Genomic DNA, 21,292 nt, shown 5'->3' with positions numbered 1-21,292 from the left:
ATGTACATGTAATGTATTCTCGTTGTTATGCTAGTGTGTATCCTCTCAACACACGCTTTGGCGTCAGGATGTTTAAACGGTGTCAAACACGATGACGCGGGCTCCGTGTCCGTGTGGTTAGCGTGCCAGGAATGACCCAGGAGCCTCTCACCTATCAATCGCTGTGAGTGTCAAGTCCAGCTCATGTTGACTTCCTCTCCGGTTGTACGCCGGAAGGTCTTGCAGCAACCCGAATGAATGGTAGTGGGTTTCCCCCGGGTTCTGCCTGGTATCCTCCCGCCAGAATACTGGACCCCGTCGCATAAGTGAAATATTCTTGAGTATATGGCGTAAACACCAATCAAATCAAATAAATGAAATAAAACATTGATCAACTAAATAAATGCATTCATTCATTCAATTGTCCTTCATGCAGAGCAGATGGCTTACATACGACAGCCGTTTTCGCATAAATACTATATTCTTGAGTATTGACAATTGATCACACACTACAAAAACGGGCTATGGCAATTTTAGATCGTCACACAGCTGGCATTTGTAATTCCCCCTGAAATGAATTAGTTTCCTAGAAATTTGATTGGTCATGATTTCAAGAGTTTGGTTGATATACCACAAGATGCGCCACATCCGGCAACGTATACACCTTTTCCAAGTTTTCTCTTTATATTTCTCTTTCTCCGGGATCTTCGGCGGAAATTGGCTATTTCTTTTTCTCCGGGATCTTCGGCGGAAATTGGCTGTATGTGACTTATCCCTCTGACATAAGCCCACATAATTCCATTTGTCAGAGGCGTGAATGTAAGGGACGAATTACTCACAATGTTTGAAAAATAAAAAAATATTCTTTTTTATCATGTAAGGTGTACAAGCTGCTTTGCTTTCAGTGGTCACCTTGAAAAATGCAATTCGCTGTACGCCGTGACACGGTGTTTATGAAATTGTATCTGTCCTAAATAACCGCCATTGTCACAAAGATGGCTTTACAAAATGGTAGCCTACGCCAGTCGACCTGAAAGTAAACAGAAATGGTGATCATTTTCAGCAGAGACGTTTATAGCGGCCAACAGGTATGATCTGCCATAGTATGTATCGTTGTGGGCCACGGGGCCTCGCCACCCACCTATATGTGCAGAGAACTGCGCTTTATCTGCAATGAACTAGGCGAAACCTTTCAGAGGAAACCGGTTAGTCGTATCTTCATTATTTAATCACAAATTGCCACCCACTATGTTTATTTATCTCATCAAGGATCAAATAAGGTCAACAAATTGTTGATCTTCTGTGTTTGTCATCTTCCCACTCGTCGAGAGCGCTGTGTCTGTGGGCTGAGGAGAAAAAGGTCATATGATACATGTACATCAGCCGAATGGCTTACAACCATGCATCGTATACAACAGCGCTTCAGGAGGCTATACCGGAGATTTTTTAATAAAAATAGACATCGAATCGAATCGAATATTTGCTCTTACTTTGTAATAGCCCAAATATTACCTTTGCCTCGACTGTGAACGTGTTCAAGGGATATACAATCGACCCTGATTAGCTAATAGTGGAGATAGGGTTTTCTGGGTTAAATCTTGCAGCCTTAGTCACGCTTGTAATAATGTACCATACCCGTAATTCAGATTAGGCAAGTCGTACTCTGGATTTGCGTATCTCTCGCACGGTTATAATGTTCTTAAAACTTGTAAACCGGATTGGATTTTACATGAACGGTAACTTTTTTAAACGTTAGAATCATTTTAACACCTTAAATAGTACAAGTAAAAGTCTGATATTTACTAAAACACAATAGTTTAAGCTATTCTTGGTAAATATAAAATTTATTTTATTAGTGTATATGGATTATTATTAGTGTATTAGTGTAGTGTAATTTCTGACATATACACTGTTAATATCGAAAAATACAAACATAAATACATTTCCTAGCAACATTAGAATCATTTTAACACCTTAAATAGCACAGAAAAGAGTCTAAAAAAAGTTCCGGGTATAGCACTCCTCCCACCTCATTAGTTTCGGACATATACTCTTTTAATCCTGACACATACACACGTAAATGCATTCCTAGGCTCTGTGACGCACGTTTTTCACCTTACACCTTTAGGATTATCACAGGCCTATATACACATAGGTAAACATCACCGGATTAAAAAATACGGCAATGCCATCTGGCTAATGACTGAATGAGGGCATCGTGATTTATCATTGTCCGTGGGTGAGTATATCAATGTGTCCTTATGTTCATGCATGACGAAATGGTATGGGAAAAATATCTCAACAATTAGACTGTTCAAATTTGGTACACTCTTATTTTACAGCTGCTATCACCATCTGTTAAACTGTTGAATTCCATCGCTTTGTTTTTATACCACCGCATTTAACAGATTTTTGACTTTTGAACTTGATGCAAGCGATTCTCGTAAGGCGTAAGGTTTAATTTTTGAGCAGGCCTGAATTATACCCAGCTTATGCGAGAGTATTATTATGTAGTTTTATGTAATTTGTAAATCTTATTGGAAAAGACATCTTTAGCTTTGAAGTCAACTTTAGATCTAGCTTAAGGCATTTTTACATCAACATGTACTGAAATTACGTTTGTATCGTTAATTTATGTGATATTATGTTAATGTATATTTCAATTCAATTCAACCAATAAAGAAGGGCAAGTCTTATACATAGGCGTCATACATAGCTCGGCCGTAACCCCTAGATTTAAAAAATATAATTTTACGCTCTGTTTTTACGACGTCTTCAAATTTCCAGGTTCGAAGGACAATCATTCAAGCTGTTGACGGAATCTTCACAGCAAACCACTCACTCTGTCCACCCGCGCCATGAAAGACCTTGACCTCAAAAGCTTTGTATTGTTTTACACATCACTTCCGGTTTTCGCTATCTGATCCTCACAGTAATTTCCGGTTAGTCATGTTTAAACATTTCCGGTGATGCAGGCCTGTTGTGTATCTAAAGGCAAAGAAAGCACCAGAGTAAAGTATATGTCACATAAAACATCTTTCTTAAAAATAGTTCGATTTATTTTTTTTTAAATGTTTTCAACACCGTAAAATGCATCTGGAACTTTGGATTCTATGGTGGTTTTTTCTAGTCATATTGGGATCAGGGACGTCACATCGGGTTTTTGCCTGTTAACACACACAGACTGCCAGATTTCGTTATTCTGAATGTACCTTGGAACGAGCTACCACATGCCAAAAAACATGGATGTGGCGTCACAGTTACCCTCTGAGTCACTACACCGTAGAATCTTCCTCCAAACCAGTGGGCGTCAGTAAGTAAGCTACATGTACATGTATTGGGGAATAAGTTGTGTAGGAAGCACAGATTTTAGGGCACATTATTCCGGCAATAGTTCGCCATGGATTAACCACAGATTTGTTGATTAGAACAGCCTAAATCCCTGAAACACATCTTATTGTCTTGGCACAAATCATTCCATGGAATGGAGTCGTCATGAAAACTATGTATGTATGTATGTATGTATGTATGTATGTATGTATGTATGTTTGACATGTACATAAAGATAAAGGCAATAAAACATGACACATCTCAGTTTTATATTTCAGTGAACACATTTTTAAAGGCCCCAGTTTCACGCAGCACTGTTAACCTTACGAGCTCGCAACTACCATGACGATGTGATGCCTACAGTACTGGTTGCGGTAGTAGTTTAGAGAACGTAACGTGAAGAATGCTTCCTGAAACCGGGCCCTGTTTTTATCACACATGAATGTCTAGAAGTTCTTTGTCAACTAATGGACAAAGTTCTGTGAAAAAGGTGGGGGGAGGGGGGACGAAAAACAGGCGGTTACTTGACAGCAGAAGGACTTGTAGAATAAAAGGTGAACTGAGATAAGCGTTAAAATATCATTTTATGACCTATTAAGTGCATTTCTACATACTAAACCTTAGGTAACTACATGCATTCCCACCCCAAACTTCACCAGCACCGTAATACCCACTGCCCTACCAAATCTACCATAGAGCTGGATCCACACAAACAAAATTAGTTTGTTAATTATATCAGAAAGTCTGTTGTCTGAGTGGTGTTAGAACGTATTCTCTTATTATAACATAATACTGTGTCGTATTGGACATAATATTTGTCAGTCTAATGAAATCCCTATGTTGAAATAGAGTATATGTACTCCATGTAACATAATACTCTGCAGAATAGCAGAATACATTCAGACAACAGACTTTCTGTTAAAATTAACGGATTGATTGTTTGTTTTTTGAGTGTTGGAATACGCGATCTCAATAGTCAAGGCCCTGGAAGTCGCAATGAGCTTTAAATAACCAAAACAAATAAATAAATGGATGAAAGGGCGAATGGACGGATGATGGATGGGTGGATGGTGTTTAATGTCGTACTTAACAATTTTTCAGTCATATGACGACGAACCTTTAAATGGACTTGTGTACAAATAATGAAAGAAGCAGGGTGCACGTATAATTCAATGGAGAGAGGTGAAAAACATAGTCACCTTATATTCAGCGAGTTACCAGTTACTGAACTGTGGAATTCACAGGTTACCTCATTACGTACCAGATGAGGTCCCCAAGCCATAATTGCAGGTTATTCAATTCGCACTCACAACACATTATCATCCATAATCATGACAGATTATAGGCCGACATAATCATACATAATAACCTACATTTAATATAATTTAATAATTTGTATATATAAATTAAGTTATTTGTTAGAGATAAGTAACGAATTATAAATTACGTATTTACGTGTTACTAACTAGTGGATGACGTTATCTGTAATTAAGGTTACGCCCGCTGGGATGGTTAATGTGCGAACTGGATTATTGATCGTTAAATGGGGACCTCCGTGGCCGAGGTGGTTTTCACGTAAGCGCGCCGCAATAATCCAGGAGCCTGTCACCAACGCGGTCGCTGTGAGTTCAAGTCCACCTCATGCTGGCATCCACTTCGGCCGTACGTGGGGAGGTCTAACAGTAACCTGCGAACTCTGCCCGTTTTCCTCCCACCATAATACTGTCCGCCGTCGTATGAGTACGGCATAAATACTAATCAAATAAATAAACATAATAGAACCAGTTCTGAATGTTCAAGTCTAGGCATATAGCCATTTCTTTTTATTAAATGTACATATCATTGGCGTGAGTTTATTTTTTTTAAAATTTATTTGATTGGTGTTTTACGCCGGGGGTACTTGTAAACATATCAACAGACAATAATCATTTCGCCTTTTCTTTATTGGTAAACATGTATAATAATTAATATTTATTTACAATAATGTAATTTGTGACAGAAATTGTTGTGTGAAGAAGATCTATGATTCAGTGAATAATATTATATGTATAATAAAATAATTACTATAATTTTTATATTATAAAATAATTAAATGAATTCAAAAACTGCTAGTCAAATGCAAAGCACCGATGTGGGCAACGCGAAGATTTGATCCACGGCAGCTACGCGAAGCCGGCTATAGTGATATATCTATGACAGGTCATTTATACGACGTAGTGTGAATGTAGTAGGCCATTGTCACAAATAAGGAATCGCCACGCGGTGTTTAAGGCCAATCAGTCTCAGCAATTTTCTATGCTTTCATCACAAGTAATCTCACTGTCATTTCCCCTTGACCCCAGATTTAATGAAAAGTTGTATAAGTGAAAAATTTCTGAGTACAGCGTAAAACACCAATCAAATAAATAACTAAAATAAATTAACTGTTTCATTATGCTTTTGTGTTTCGCTAAGACTTTGTGTATTTCCTTTAGATGAATTCCACACAACTTGTCACATCAAAAACTTATCTGTCGCCCGACACCAGATTAGGATTTCGGACATAAATCTACATACGACTACTAACATGCAGTACCACTCAGGTAATGTTTACCGGGAAATACACATATGAAAAAGGAGGCATTCATAGGAAAAGGGACAAAAATAAATGCACTAAAATAAAATAAACTGTAGTCAGCGCAGGCTGGTTTTGAACCATGACCACGCGTCTCTTAAGTTACTGAGCTAAACCTTTTACGAATGGACTGAAAACCACGTTGAAACTATAGAAGAATAAATGTGTATCAATGGAAAAACATTCAGTTTATACAAATTTTGAGGTACACCCCCATCAAGGGCCCGTCAGTCGCAAGCCATATTACTTCCTTGACAACATTGTGACAACTTGGTCAGATTGATCCCCTGCAACCAACGGTAATATTTTGCGAAGACCCTAACCCTCACCGATCCTTTCATGTATAATCAGAGTCCTATCCACGTATTCCTTTCCTAGTACATCGCTGTTAAATATTCTTACATGAAATGTAATATTCACATGGGACAGTTTATAGTTAAGCGTCCTCGTGCTTTGCACATGCACTATGTGCGTAACGGAAAGCCCAGGTTCAATCCTAAATAGGGTTATACTTACAGTAAAGGAAAGCTAAAACATGAAGTAAGGTTCATCATACAGACAACCGAAACCTATACGTGAAAATACCTTTATTTATTTTTTCAGATTTTTTTAAGAGTGTTGAAAAGCATTCAAATGTTTGAATACTATGGTGCGCTTTATGAACCATACTGACGGTATCTAGGAACTCTGAAGTCACACCACCTTCTTTCCTGATGTTCACCGGAAGGAAAGGGTATTTGGAAGCATCACTTCATTAATCCTTTACCCATAGCTAAAGAGAGTTATTCCAACATTCAGAGTCGTAATTGAAGTTGGAAAGAGTTCATGTGACGCCAGAGTTCCTAAACTCCAGTAGTATGGCCCATAAAGTCCTCCTTAGAATTCAAATGTTTAAACGTCTTTAACTCTCCTTAAAAAATCCAAAAAAAATAAATGAAAGTATATTTATGCATAGTTTTATGTGGTCTATTTAGTGTTGCCTGCATCCATTTTTAGATGGTCTTTCGGTTTTTACCGTTAAGACGTTTAACATGGGCAGCCTTGGTTAGGTCCCCAACAGCCATCACCATAACTAAGGGGGAAGTTCAACTTCTGGTCGGTTAGACGTTAGTACCAGAGGTACGGTTAGTTGAGCCATCCTTTGTGGTCTCCTCGATACCGAATTGCACATATTTTCACAGATTTTATATACTTGCACGAAATGACGTGGATATTTATTGCTAATATGACCAACAGAGTTATTTCCCCTGAAAAGCCAAGAACTTGGCCTACAAATTCGAAGTTTTACCTCAAATAAGGAGTTGTGATACAACAAAAATATTTACACAAAGCACAATGGTATTCTACACCAGCCTGTGTGACGTCTATTATACCTAACCTAACATCATTGTCAAGTACTTAATTCTGCTTAAGCCATCGTGCTAGGCGTTTAAGTTGCTACTTTCAAGAATATACTGTACGTGAAAAGTCGAAATAACATCCTGACTTAGGTAACTTGGCAAGAGGCCGTATTTCATTGGCTACGTCTGAACATTTGCCAACTCTGTATGCCGTAGTCTATTAATATTATATTATTAGGCAAGTTTTGTTCGTTTTCTGTTTTGACTGGCCTGCAAAGACGAGTCATGGTAAAACTTCTCTGTACTATACATACTATGCGATATACGGTATACTTCACGTGTTGTTGATAAAATATTCCCTCGGTTATAATCCAGATCTGAATCTTAAATCTGAAATGCTTTCCTCACTACATGTGTTTGGAGGGCGGGATCTCCACTTCAGCTGGCTTCTTCACTACACTGGAATGAAAAGGAGGTGGGTCCTTCACCTGGGAAGACTTATAGACATCACAGATGACACAAGACAATGGGATAAAACGGAAGTGGGTTCTTCACCTGGGAAGGCTAATAAACATCATATCAATGGTGAGACGAGACAATGGGATAAAATGGAGGAGGGTTCTTCACCTGGGAAGGCTTACAGACATCATAAATTAAACGGGGATTTCTCCCTCAAACGCTTCAAAATGCTTGAACATTTTTAGCACTGCAAAGCTAAATGCTTGAACATGTGTGCGCTACTAAGCTGATGGTTTGGGCACTTTTAGCACTGCTAAGATAAACACTCGAACAAATTTTTCTGAAAATTTTGGGATATCTTAAGATGAGGAATTCCTCAATGAAGAATGCCTGTATAAAACATATGTATAAAGTATAAATTCACGGCAGGATTGGGGTCAGCAAGTTATGTGAAGCTTGGGACAAATTCAGTGCTCACCGGGGTTCTGTCTGTTTTCTTAATTACGGCTTATTTTGTTCTTGATGGCAAATGCCAGGTTTTATTCACACAGGGGCATGAATTTTGGGGGCATTCCTCTGACATCTCAGGCGAAATGCTAACAACTTGGGCTCTAAAGTGTAGCATTCGGTAACCCGTTCTGAAGTCCCTACATGAAAGGTATGAAAGTTCATTTTCGCGTTTTTTTTTTGTTTTGTTTTTTTAACTCCCTGTCTTTCAGAATTACTTCTTTCTTTTTTCACTTCTTGGCGGCGAAACTCTGATTAGACCAAAATTTTAAGAACATTTATCAGTCCGTGTTTTAACATACAGACAATCACTTGTTTTGTTCATTCCACCAGTAAATATTCACACGCTATCTGTATAATACACAGTGTTAGCCTATACAGATTACGTATCGGTGTGTAAAAGTAAGAAAAAAGTACAAAAAGTGAGGGGATAAGGTATTAATATTGTGTTCAGAATCTGGCCATCATGTCCCAAGAGTAAACCCGAGCTGTGAACGGCCTGGAACCCGCACCCATAAAAACTAGTCTGCGACGACGTCATTTAACCACATGTTAATCCCAGCATACATAATTCCAGTTCCTTTGTAATCTTATAGTGTTGTTGTTGTTGTTGTTGTTGTTTAGAACTTGGCCGTCTGTTTGTTCACGAGCCATATATCAGAGCTACAGTCTCCCCCGGGATACCGCATCTCGTGGGCTAACATTGGACCCCCAGGCTCCTTTCCAAAGTCCACCAAGAAGTCCCGATTCAGTGTTAGACCGCCACGTTCCGTGTCAACGTCTATCTGCAGTAACACACTGCCGTGCCTGTAAGAGAGATGACGAGATGATAGGTTGACTGGATAATATAACAGTTACACATATGGTGAATGTCAGGCAGTATTACAGGCAGTGACATCACAAAAGTGGTCAGCTCCTTGCTCTAGATATCACATTTAGCCCTCGTTGTCTTTAGGTTTAAGAGTGCAAAAGATTGAAAGATCGTGCGAAAGAAAATAACCAAGTTGAGTGCACGGGGAACATACAAGCATAAAACCTAGAAGGGAACAAACACAACATAAGATTACGTCATTGCCATCCGTTACATCACTAAAAAGTACAGTAGAAATCCTACATATTAAAAATTTGGTCAACAATCAAATGTAGGCGCCTAAATGTAGAAAGGTTTCGTCGATATGATTAAAGACGCACAGCATAGGGTGTTTCTATGCTATTAAATATATTTAAGAAAATTTTTGAAAAATAACTGAAAATACTCATTTATAATTTCAGTGAAGCGTCTTATAAATGCGACTTTTTATTTGCTGTTTTTTTTTTAATTTATAAAAACCGCCATGTTGGATCTGCATGAACATCCACTAACGATTCAGTTTCTTGTCAGAGAAACATGCGTGTAGATGCCCGAATTATCGCAGTGGTCAGTTTCATTCATGCAACCAAAATGGTAATTTAAGGCCACAAACATGGCTGATATTTTGATTTTGTCTGTGAGGTATATGTTAACCTTACTTCATCAGCAGTAATTGCTGTCATATTTATTCTGTCACAACTCATGTACACCTAGCCGTGTTATGTTCATTACTAATGAACTCATCAATAAAGACTCATTAATAAAGTGTAAGATAAAATTATTCTAATTGTTTATACCCACATCACTATGTCGTAGATATTGACACTGACTACGAATGTTAGAGTCTATCGCCGATTGGCTTAGTTACCTCCACTATATAACTTTGTAAGTAAGAAATCTAGGCAACGAAACAAACATTCCTACTCGGGTGAATGATCGCAAGACCAATTTCCTTCACAACGATCGACACAAATCCCCGAAGAACTAAGAAAGTATGAGCAGTAAAACGTCAGAACGATGTCGTGCAGAGAGAGAATCAGTCAGTGGTTTAATGATGACGGAAAGACACAAGGAAAGTTCAAGGTTAAAGAATAAAATTAAAATCTAAACTCACTTGCTCAGGTCTGGGTAGAACTGATTGTCCCAAGTAGAGAAGAGTGACTCCGTCACGTACAGCCGTTTACCGTCCAGACTGAGTTGTAACATCTGTGGACTGCCGTATGCGCGTCTACCCTGAATTACCAACGGCTCCGGCTGCTCCTGAAAGGGGAACATAACTCGTGCTTACATGTACATCCCACTCCTGACACCAAATTTTGTCTAACATGAAAACTGACTCTTTTAATAGTTACTATGTGTTAGTAGTTTTATCTAAAAATCAACGACTGGTTTATTGTATTGTAAGAAACATGATCTAATCCGTATTTCTGGATCACCTTGCACTTGTTTGAGCAATTCATCGTTGGCACGAAGTGAAGAGGACAACTGCAGGATGATTGAGCCCTTTCTCATACCGACGTCCAATATATCAACATGAAACACTAACGATATGATACTAACAAAACATTCCACAGGAAATGGCTAGCATTCGGCATCATTACCTTCAGTTCTTTATCTTCCGTAACGCGCACGCCGCCTCCTTTAACAATACTTCCGCCAAGGAAAATCTGAAATAACAAACAACCTAGGTGAGCGTTCTTGAAATATTTCTAGTTTTTGTTAACCACGCTTTCGTTAAGGCTACTGTGGCCGTCTGTCACCCTAAAATAACTAAGTGATTGTGTTTTTTAAAATAAATGTGAGTTTTTCTTGACAACAGTTCCTGGTCGGTGGACGCTGTGGCCGAGTGGTTAGCGTGTTAGCCCAGGACAATAAAACAACAAATCTGCGGATAATTACTTATTCATTTACTTATTTATTTATTTCATCCGTGTTTTACACTGTAGTCACTTATAAGATGGCAGCCAGCATTATTTTTTTATTTGATTGGTGTTTTATGCCGTACACAAGAATATTTCACTTGTACGACGGCGGGAGGAAACCGGGCCCTGTCCGGAGGAAAACCACGACCATCCGCAGGTTGCTCCCAGACCTTACCACGTAAGGCCGGAGAGGAAGCCAGAATGAATTGCTTGTTCAAAATATTGTTTTCAGCCACCTGCTTTCATTCCACATAGATCCAATATCTCGTGTATTCTCAGGTGTCCCACACAGCATCAGATTTTCTTACCAAGGCAATTGTAACCATTAGCTTATAAGAAACCTAGTAATTTTAACATATATATTTGAATCAGTAACATATATGAAGTATGGAAAATGCTAACATCAAGTTTTCAAATACAGTACCATGACTAATTTACACTCGAAACCAACAAACACAGCTACTTGATAACTCGATCCGTTAAATCAGTCAGTGCCATTTAACATGAAGGACTTCCAACACTGAAGACGGGGTAATAGCGAACCTTTCCCACCTAAAGTGTTTTGGACCAAGGCTACGCAGTCTGCTGTTCAGTCCTTCGTTTGTCTTGAATGCATGTACGCTTATTTTGGGTTTTTAACATCACAATCAACAATTTTTCAGCCATATGTATTGATAAATGGTAATTAGGTGAGTGTATGTATACTGTGTCAAAGTACTGCCGCCAATGAATTATCACGCAGAATACACCAGGCATGACACCTCACCCAGTCACATTATACTGACACCGGGGTCAACCAGTCCTGTTTCCTTGCCCTAATCTGTCAGTGCTTAGTACCTAGTAATGCAGGAACAAGTACCAGTTTTCAAGTCTTTGGTATAACACGACCCAGGGTTTGATCCCGGGTTTCTTCGAGGTAGACGCTCTAACATTAGGCCACCGAAGCAGTCCACGTTTGCATTGATGCCAATCGTTAACAACTGGTAACATATTACTGCTGTATTACAAGAGAACAATGAGTGAAGGGATCGATGTAGAACCAGGGGTGGATTCGAGCCTGCGACCCCACTAGCCAGAGTAGAATCGACTTAGGTCAATCCAACGCCGAATGAGCCATGAATAAAGCCGTTCTATTTGCATTAGATGACATGAAACCGATATACTTTGTAAGAACTGTAGAGTAAGGGTGTAGAAGCTCATTCAGCGATGACTCCAGGCCATATGTTAACATTTACATCATCATCCGGTTATGCGCTGGTCTCGCTATGCGTTTCTATTTTGGGATAGTATAGACTACTTTTATTTCATGGCACTGAAGCCGGAAGCGTTAACTCGTGCCCAGCGCCCCCACCAACCCCCACACCTAACCCCAACCCCCAACCCCAACTATCTCTCACCTGACCGACAAGCCGAGGATTCCTAGTGTCGGTAATGTCGTATTGCCTGATATCCCCGTGTAACCAGTTGCTGAAGTACAGGAAACGATCGTCCAAAGACAGCAGAATATCGGTGATCAAACCTACAAAAACATATTCATTAACACACACATATCCAGAGACAGCAAGATATCCGTGATCAAACTTACAAGAGTTCCAGTGACAGCAGAGTATATGTGATCAAACCTACCAAAATCTTACGGATCACACACGTATGTTTAGGGACAGCTGACAAAAAAATTTATAAATGTCACACGAGTGTATAACATTGCTGATCTACGCAATTCTGCTGGTCTTACCTGGCATTTCCGGTAACGCCCAACCCTCGACTTTCTTGGCGGGAACATCAATAACCTTCTCAGCGAACCATGATCCATTCTGAAGAACATTGATTTGCAACAGAGCAAATATTATCTTAAATTCAAATGCCGTTCTATTTATTGTTGAAGTTGAACCTTTACAACAATTTTGTGCCTTTGAAATGACATTTTATGAGCAAACTGGCTACGTAGAAAACAAATATTGCAAGAGATCAAACAAATATTGCACTGATCAAATAGCTTGGGCCCAAACCGCCACTGGATAGGAAAAGGTGCCAATTACTAAGCGTTCAGCCAGCTATCGTGATTACCAGTTGAAATGAAAGGGAAAAAACTACAACACGTAACACCTTAACCTTATTTGACCAAACCTTAGTGTAAAGTGGCTGGTTTTCGGGAATAAGTGTGAAGGTCTCGAAGCAATGGTCGTGGGTCGTATAAGTGAAATAATCATGAGAACGGCGTATAACACCAATCAAATAAATAAATGTCGTTGTACTGCTCACGTTGTTTTTTGTAAACCGGAACACAGTTGTTCCAAGCGCGCAGCCAACGAAGCCCACGGGAGAGGACGGGTTGTGGAGGAAGCGGATCTCGAGAGGAATGGCGCCTTCAGCTCCCATGTCGATGGTCTGTAAGTGCTTGTGAGTCGTCCAGTCCCAAACGTGGATACTCTGTCCGTACCGACCTTCACCAGAAAAATAAACTCTTAACTGACCACCAAACGAACCTGTTGTTCGAGATATGTTTTAGTATGCATGGTTTGACTTTGGGTGTTACTGCATCTTGAATTGAGGGCACAGACGTATTTTACTGTTGTTGTTTTCTTTTTCTTTGCAAGTGATGCATTGAAAAAAATTCTTTTTAGTGTAGTAAGTAACAATAGTTGTCAGTATCTAAAATTAGTAGGCAAAGCAAAAGTGTGGTCTTTTATGATGAATTGGCGAAAACTTTATCTAATATACTAGAAGGTCTGTCAGAACCTGCAGATGGTCGTGAGTTTCCCTCGGGCACTGTCCGGTTTCCATTGGTCATAATTTTAGGTTCAAAATATGTCAAGGTGACACTTTGGATTGTTGTAAAAAAAGATTCACACACTCAAAAACTGCACACAGGCGCCCGGTAGAAATCTTATGTTATCAGTAAAAATTAACACTGTTCACTCAGACAATACAAATTTTCTTTCTTCCTGAAATTGATACATGGTCAAATTCCTCTAAATTCAGGCAAATCTATAGCCTGTAGTAAAAGATTACCAGATGATGGTGAAGCTGGTGCATATGTCGTTGTATGTTATCTCTTTGTTCCATATGGCGTTAAACACCAGTCCATTAATCAATCTTTCAACGCAGGAAAATCTGCAACATAATATACCTATCACACTAACACCAACAAAATGCCGTACCATTCATGACGTCATCAACACTAAAGCCCTTGGTGAAACACTTGGGGTCTCCCCACTCTGTGCTGAACATGACGTTGTGGTAGGGCTGGTACCAGAAGTCATACCCAAAGCGGGTCTCATCGCCGGGCTGTTGCCACGTCCCCTTCACGTTAAACGTCTCTCCGTCAAGTAACATAAAGCCACCTTCATGTAAAACGACATGAAATATTAATGCTAATTATCGACTTTTTCATGCGTGTGTTTTGTCCTCCCAGGAAATACAAAAAAGGGTGAGCACAAATATAAAGTTTATAAGACAAAACTTTACTTTTATTCTTGAACAGTGACATCACAAACCACTGGACCAACAGCGGAAAAACGTTTCAGCGAAAAGTTATCTTTATAAACAGGACACCAAGTTCACTAAACCACTCTTGAAGTGAAGACTTGATTGCCTATTTAAATAACATGTTTAAGTTATGCCAAGATAGTTATGCCTTCATGCCATGATCCATATTTGTCACGCAAATTCAGATTTAAGTTATGAATAGCAAGTCCTTAAAAAGGCGAACTCCGAACAGGAAAAAAGCTCAAACTGTGGTTTAGCACTTTGTGTTGCAGTAAGAATTAATGTACAAATTTTAAATTTTCTAGATCAGAACATTTTAATTGTATTGCTGTGTTTGAATTTTTTACTTATTATAAGTTTTAAGATATGTGATAAATAAATTCACAGAGCCACAGGCTTTTAGGTGTTGGTTCATATAACTGATAGCAGGAAAGCGTTTCACTTGATATGATTGGAGGATAGATTCACCATTAAAATTATTGTTTGTGTTTTACCCTTATCTACCAACGCATTCGAAAAGAACAAAATCGATGGGTATATGTTGGCGACACAAAGGGAAGGAAGGCGGATGATTTATGTTCTGATATCAATTCAGGACTTAAAGAAGACATTGGGATCAAACAACGATATCCAAAGTAAAGTGGCATGACTTAACACAATCCTATACCCGCAGAATCCCCCACCTCTCGCAAGACTTCCACAGTCGGACACAGTTTATTAGTGACTCGTCTTTGGAAAACACTTAAGCAACAATTTAATTTATTAGTTTACCTTTGCCGTTGCCCATGGGGTCCCCCATACAACTGATCATGACCTCGCCCGATCCCAGACAGTGGCTGGTGTGAGGAAAAGCCAGGCCCGTCTTCTCGAAAACCTCCACTGGTTCCACGGACTGAGGGAATTATGGAATCAGAATAACCAGACGTGCATCATCATTACATTCAGAAATAGGATTGACAACAGCCGGGCCGGGGCCGAGTGGCTGACGCGCTACCATAGCACAATGGCCCAGAGGCCTAGAACCAATGCGATCGATGTCAATTCAAGTCCATCGCATGGTGCTTCCTCTCCAGGAATCTGGGGGATGGTCGTGGGTTCCCTTCGGGCTTTGTCCCGTTTCCTCCCGCACGAGTACAGGCCGCCTTGGTATAAGTGGAATATTCTAGAGCACGGCGTAAAACACGAATCAAAAAGAATCTAATGTTTGGTTTCTTTGGTGGGTTTTACGCATCGCCAGCCGATTCCAAAAAGTCAGCTTTGATTGAAGAATTTCAAACTTGAATACTATTTTACAAATTATTTAGGGTCCTTCTCATAACAAGCGTGCAACAAACGTATCAAAATTATGGAAGCTACCTCGACGTTTCTAATACAGGGCAAGACGGCGAAGTAACGCGGTAACGAAGCCAGGTAACGAGGTAATGAAGCAGAAAGGTAGCGATGCGAGGCAGATACATAATCTCGCTACCTAGCTGCCTCGCATCGCTACATCGCTATTTCGCTACCACGACCTTTGCAACGGGCGAGGTAGTGGTCAACGAGACAGCGAGGCGGCCAGGTAGCGAGGCAGCAAGGCAGCCAGGTACCAGGTTCTTGGATCATTACGCCGCACTAGCGCGCTAACCTCCTCAGTCGCTGAAATTTGATTGACGTAGTCGTGTTGAATGTTGTAATACTTAATAAGACAACGGGGTGCAAGAACTTTACACTAAACTGATTATAATAACTTCTCGCTATCTCGCTGCCTCGTTACATCGCTGCCTCGTTATCTCACTTCGCTACCTCGTCACCTCGATCGCTAACTCGTTACCTCGCTTCGCTACCTCGTTACCTCGCTCTGTATTAGAAAAGTCGAGGTAAATAGGAAGCGAGATGTCCTGTATCGGCTTCCATACATAATTTCAACTTCCGGTAGCACTGAAAAGTTATCCATTGTGATGCGCTTTTCATTTTTGAATGATTTGTATGTCCCAAATGGCTTTGTGGAATCGCCCCGCGTTAACCATATGACGTCAAATGCACTTGTTTTTCAGTCTAAAGTGGTTGGGAATTTTACTTTTGATTATCTCTTCTATATGCCCGAGTACAAATAACATGACTAAATTAAAAGCAATATTGCCCATCAAAGAGAGCCATAAGCACGCCTCTAAAATTCAAACATCTGACTCATACCTTGTTCAGTCTGGGCGCTCTGGGTGTAGTCCCCGTGTCTACGACGTATACCCGTGATGACGTCACACTCGGCAAAATTAACCGGTTCCGACTTTTGGACGGGTCTCCATGGCAACTGGAGCAAGAGTTCCATCCGGAATGGTGAATCTCATCTTGAGCATTTGGGAAATAACACCGATGGATGACCTGTCAAATAATATGAGAAAATTAGTAACTTGTTTCCTGTTTCTTTCCTCAGACTAGTTTTTCATTTTTGTATATTGAGTATACAAGTAAAAGATGGCGGCGAGAGCAAACGTGTCGATTTGACCTCCGCTACTCTCACTGAGATGGGTTAGTTGTTCTGTTGCAAGGCTGTGATATTGCGGGGATTTTGAAAAGATGACTGAGATACAAAAATATCAAGCAGATACTACCGTTGTTTCTTGAAAGCCATTCGAGTTTTCGGACAGGACATGCAGGTCGATCCCTAATCTTCAGGACGTTGTGGAAAGTGTACTTTAAAAATGGCGTCCACGAGAACTGACATGGACAACTCGGACAAACATCCCGGGACTAACAAGAGAAAGGCAAGCAAGCTTTTACAAAATCCTACTTTCAAGAAAGTAAACTCATTTGGTGACATACTGTCAGCTAGCAGTCAGTCTACCTATCAATCAAACCCTATGCCGACAGGCCCTGTAAATTTAGGTCTTATTGACAGCAGGATTCAAAAGCATGTTGGTATCTCTTTTCAACAAGCTGTAAAGTCAGCAAAGAATCAAGTCATGGAAGTGATTAAAGAAAGTGACTCAAAAATATCCGCTCTAGGTATTGATTTAAAGACTACCGTTGAGAAATTATGTGAAAGGGCTAAGCATATAGAAGAATATCACGACCAAATAGAGAAGTTATCTGCGGAAGTGTCCTATTTGAAAACTGCTCTTGACGAAACCACATTGGAACTAAATGTACTCAAAGAAGAAAATGCTTTGTCTTTTGACCGTGCTGAACAGTACAGCAGAAGAGAATGTTTGAGAATAAATGGTCTTACGCTACTCGAAAATGAAACTACAGTTGATGCAATTTGTAGACTGGCAGAGACGTAAATGTAACCATCTCCAAAACTGACATTTCAAGGTCACACTATTGGCAAACAGAAAGCGCAAATCATTGCGAAATTTACGTCGTATCGCAAACGAAGAGAGTTATTACAAGCACGAAAATCTCTCCATAGGACGCCCTCCTTATCAAACGTGTATATGTCAATGAGGATCTAACGAAGTTGCGCTTTTCTTTATTTAAATCTTTGCTAAGCCTGAAAAAGCAAAGCAAGATTCATAGCGTTTGGGCCCATCATGGCAATGTATTCTTTCGTGCGACCAAAAGCGCAGACAAAAAACTCGCCAGCACTGAACGGGATATGAGTAACGTTGTCAGCTTGTAAAACAACATTCTGGTCGATTCCCGGTGCATTCTTGCCCGCATACTTGCATTGTACTAACTCTGACCTACTCAACAAGTTTCATATCCGCAGGAGTTTCTTGGTTTACACAGAGCCTTTCGTCTTTGACTCATGTGGTGACCTGTGGCTGCAGGTTTTACTGACTGTGACATAAACAAAATGAGGGAATGCACGGATTCTTTAAGTTCGGACCTGTACTACAGACCTGCGTTTAATACGGGTATATTACATAACCGTTCTAACGAAGCCTATTTTCACCCCGACACCAAAACGCCAAGGAAAGGCTCTCCAATCATTTTTGATACACTTCATTTATGTACCTGTTTATTCTAACAATGTGAGGAAATCTGTTTTGAGTGGGTTCCAGGCCATTCTACTATTGCAGGTAATGAATGGGCAGACAAGCTAGCGAAACAAGGGCTGTCTCATTTACATATTGCTCAAAATGTGTCTGTGTCTGTTTCAGAAGCAATGTATATATTTAAGCGGAATTTTATTTTAATTTGGCAGGAAGACTGGGACACCGCCACTAAAGGGAGATATTTTTATAATTTTAATAACAGTATTTCTAATTCTGACCTTGTTACTCTGGCGAGCAGTTGCCAGGCGAGCAGAAATCCTATGCAACAGATTGAGGACCGGGCATATTCAAACGAAGTCTTATTTAAACAGATTTCATTTATTTGTGATCATTGCCACGTTGAGGAAACAATTGAGCATATGTTTGTTCCGATGCCCACAATAGACTCTTCAGAGACATCGCTATTATGCGGAACTACTCTGTGCTGGTATTACAGACCCTCGCCTAGACAATGTTTTAAGGCCTGGCAAGAAGTCTGGTAGAGTCTTCGAAGCTACAGTAAGGTTCCAGCTTCCATGTGCTAGGAGAAAATTTAGAGTATAGTTCATTCTCATCTCTATGCTATAATGCATTAATGTGAACACTACTTGGTTTCAGCACTGATCATGGCGTGCATCATTCATTAGAATGGAAACACCATTAAACAAACTACCACCACCACCACCGACAAAAAAGCTGTGTCGTATACTTACTGTATATCGCACGCGTTTTTGTCCACCCAAACAGTAATTAAGTCGCATGGACTTGGTATATAGTCGCAGTCGTAGAGCAATGCATAATATCCCTTTTGTCATGCAATGACACGTTTTCCCATATATTTATTTGATTAATATCGTCAGAACAGATCGCGATTGCATTCTATACTCTATCTCTATTTTTCTGTATCTTTTCTTAATCAAATCATTCATGAAGGATTTCACAGCGATACTTGATAACAAATTCTCATATCTCAGCGCAAATATCACACTTTTCCTTTCACGTCACATATATAAATATATAGTTTTGCAATGTTACTTTTTTGGATATTTGTAAATACACTACTTAATGAATATTATATTTTTATAATGGTTAAATTTCTACTGCTTATAAATAACATTTGTAAGGAAGATTTATTTTGTGAATATTACCAAATGTATTCGTTTGCACTCCCCGTTTTGTATGTTTATGTTGGAAAAATTATTGAGCAAGTGCTTTTATTTCCCGTAAAGTTCAATGTACATGTACACCTGCCATGGATAACTTAAGCCAGTATAGGGTGGCTATTGGGCCTGGTTCAATTTTTTTTTTATGTTTTAAGCAATATCAACCCCTTGTTAAGTATTTTGAATTATTTGTTGATATGAAATCTGTCTTCATTGTATTAACTTCTTACTCTGGTATTCTGGCACTGTGTCCTTTAAGTGCCCTGTGTACTTGTAACTACTAGTTGATTGTATATATGATCCTTTTGCTGAAATGTGGTAATGTACACAGTAACCCAGGGCCTTCCCATCAGAATAACTTGTCGTGTTGTTATAATAACGCAAGGAGTTTACTTGCTCAAGGCGATGGCCAGTTTTCCCCCTAGTTCAAAGTAGATGAGATATCAATTGTTCTATCTCGCGAATATGATTATGACTTTATCTGTGTTAGTGAAACCTGGCTAAGTTGTGAAATTTCAGACGACTTAATAAATATTGATGGATATTTTATAGAAAGAAAAGATAGGAATAGGCATGGAGGAGGAGTAGATATTTACTGTAAAACATGTCTTAATGTCACTCGACGAAAAGATTTGGAAAATGAAAACGAAATGATGTGGATCAATGTGGATTGTAATTAAAAACATGTTTGTATTGCTTTCTGTTATCGCCGGCCCAGTGGCTCAGTTGGTTAGCGCGCTAGCGCAGTGTAATGACCCAGGAGTCTCTCACCAATGCGGTCGCTGTGAGTTCAAGTCCAGCTCATGCTGGCTTCCTTTCCGGCCGTAAGTGGGAAGGTCTGGCAGCAACCTGCGGATGGCCGTGGGTTTCCCCCGGGCTCTGCCCGGTTTCCACCCACCATAATGCTGGCCGCCGTCGTATATGTGAAATATTCTTGAGTACGGCGTAAAACACCAATCAAATAAATATATAAATAAATATCGCCTGCCCAATCAATCTGCTAATGACCGGGAGCTCTTCATTAATAACCTAGATGATTCTATCACATCTGTTTTAACAGAAAATCTAGACGTACTATTAATTTTGGGAGACTTCAATGACAAATGTATCAAATTGGATTCCACGTCAAGAGTGAACTAAAAATGAGTTTGTATGACTTGATCACGGGAAACCACCTCTTTCAACTTATCGATGTATCGCTGGCTATACCGACGAAAGTATGTATTAGACCTAATTATTACTGACAGTATTGGATATATAGATGCCAATATTGACCACTGTACTATCTATTGTACATTACCAATCACCCGATATGACAGACCTAAGACTTGCAAAAGGCATGTTTGGGACTACAAATGTGCCGACTTTGTTGGTTCATGTCATCTCCTATCTCTTACGCCTTGGGATGTAATTGATGAGATCTTTGCTGACATTTATGACAGAATTTATGTTTGGAATAAATTATTCCTGTCATGTAACGAATGTAAACCAAACAAAAGTATCACAATTCACCCTCTTGACAAACCTTGGATGACGAGTGATGTTCGTTTTAAACTAAGGATCAGAAACAGATGCTTTAAAAATTCAAACGTACCAAAACAGAGGAAGACAAATTCCGTTTCTACATTTCTAGACGTGAAGCCAATACTGCTAAACGTAATGCAATACTGCGTTACTCCGTAA

At 39.6% G+C, this 21,292-nt stretch overlaps 1 protein-coding gene across 2 annotated transcripts in view; it reads right to left on the bottom strand.

The window, feature by feature from the left end:
* Window positions 1-5,630: 5,630 nt before the first annotated feature.
* The window catches only part of LOC135479151 (methanethiol oxidase-like), a 28,251-nt gene continuing 12,589 nt past the window's right edge, over window positions 5,631-21,292 (bottom strand). For both annotated transcript variants that reach the window (XM_064758911.1, XM_064758912.1), the window contains exons 3-11: window positions 16,663-16,848; window positions 15,262-15,382; window positions 14,163-14,345; window positions 13,264-13,445; window positions 12,737-12,815; window positions 12,399-12,520; window positions 10,681-10,746; window positions 10,194-10,339; window positions 5,631-9,036 (exon numbers count right to left, since the gene is read on the bottom strand). In XM_064758911.1, coding sequence (XP_064614981.1) covers window positions 8,850-9,036; window positions 10,194-10,339; window positions 10,681-10,746; window positions 12,399-12,520; window positions 12,737-12,815; window positions 13,264-13,445; window positions 14,163-14,345; window positions 15,262-15,382; window positions 16,663-16,848 — 1,272 coding nt within the window. In that variant the 3' untranslated portion in view covers window positions 5,631-8,849. The remainder of the gene's footprint in view (window positions 9,037-10,193; window positions 10,340-10,680; window positions 10,747-12,398; window positions 12,521-12,736; window positions 12,816-13,263; window positions 13,446-14,162; window positions 14,346-15,261; window positions 15,383-16,662; window positions 16,849-21,292) is intronic.

Source organism: Liolophura sinensis, chromosome 12 (genome assembly GCF_032854445.1).
Source record: "Liolophura sinensis isolate JHLJ2023 chromosome 12, CUHK_Ljap_v2, whole genome shotgun sequence".
Taxonomy (NCBI): Eukaryota; Metazoa; Mollusca; class Polyplacophora; order Chitonida; family Chitonidae; genus Liolophura; species Liolophura sinensis.
Note: the sequence above shows the minus strand (reverse complement) of the source record. Positions and strands in the feature narration are given on the sequence as shown.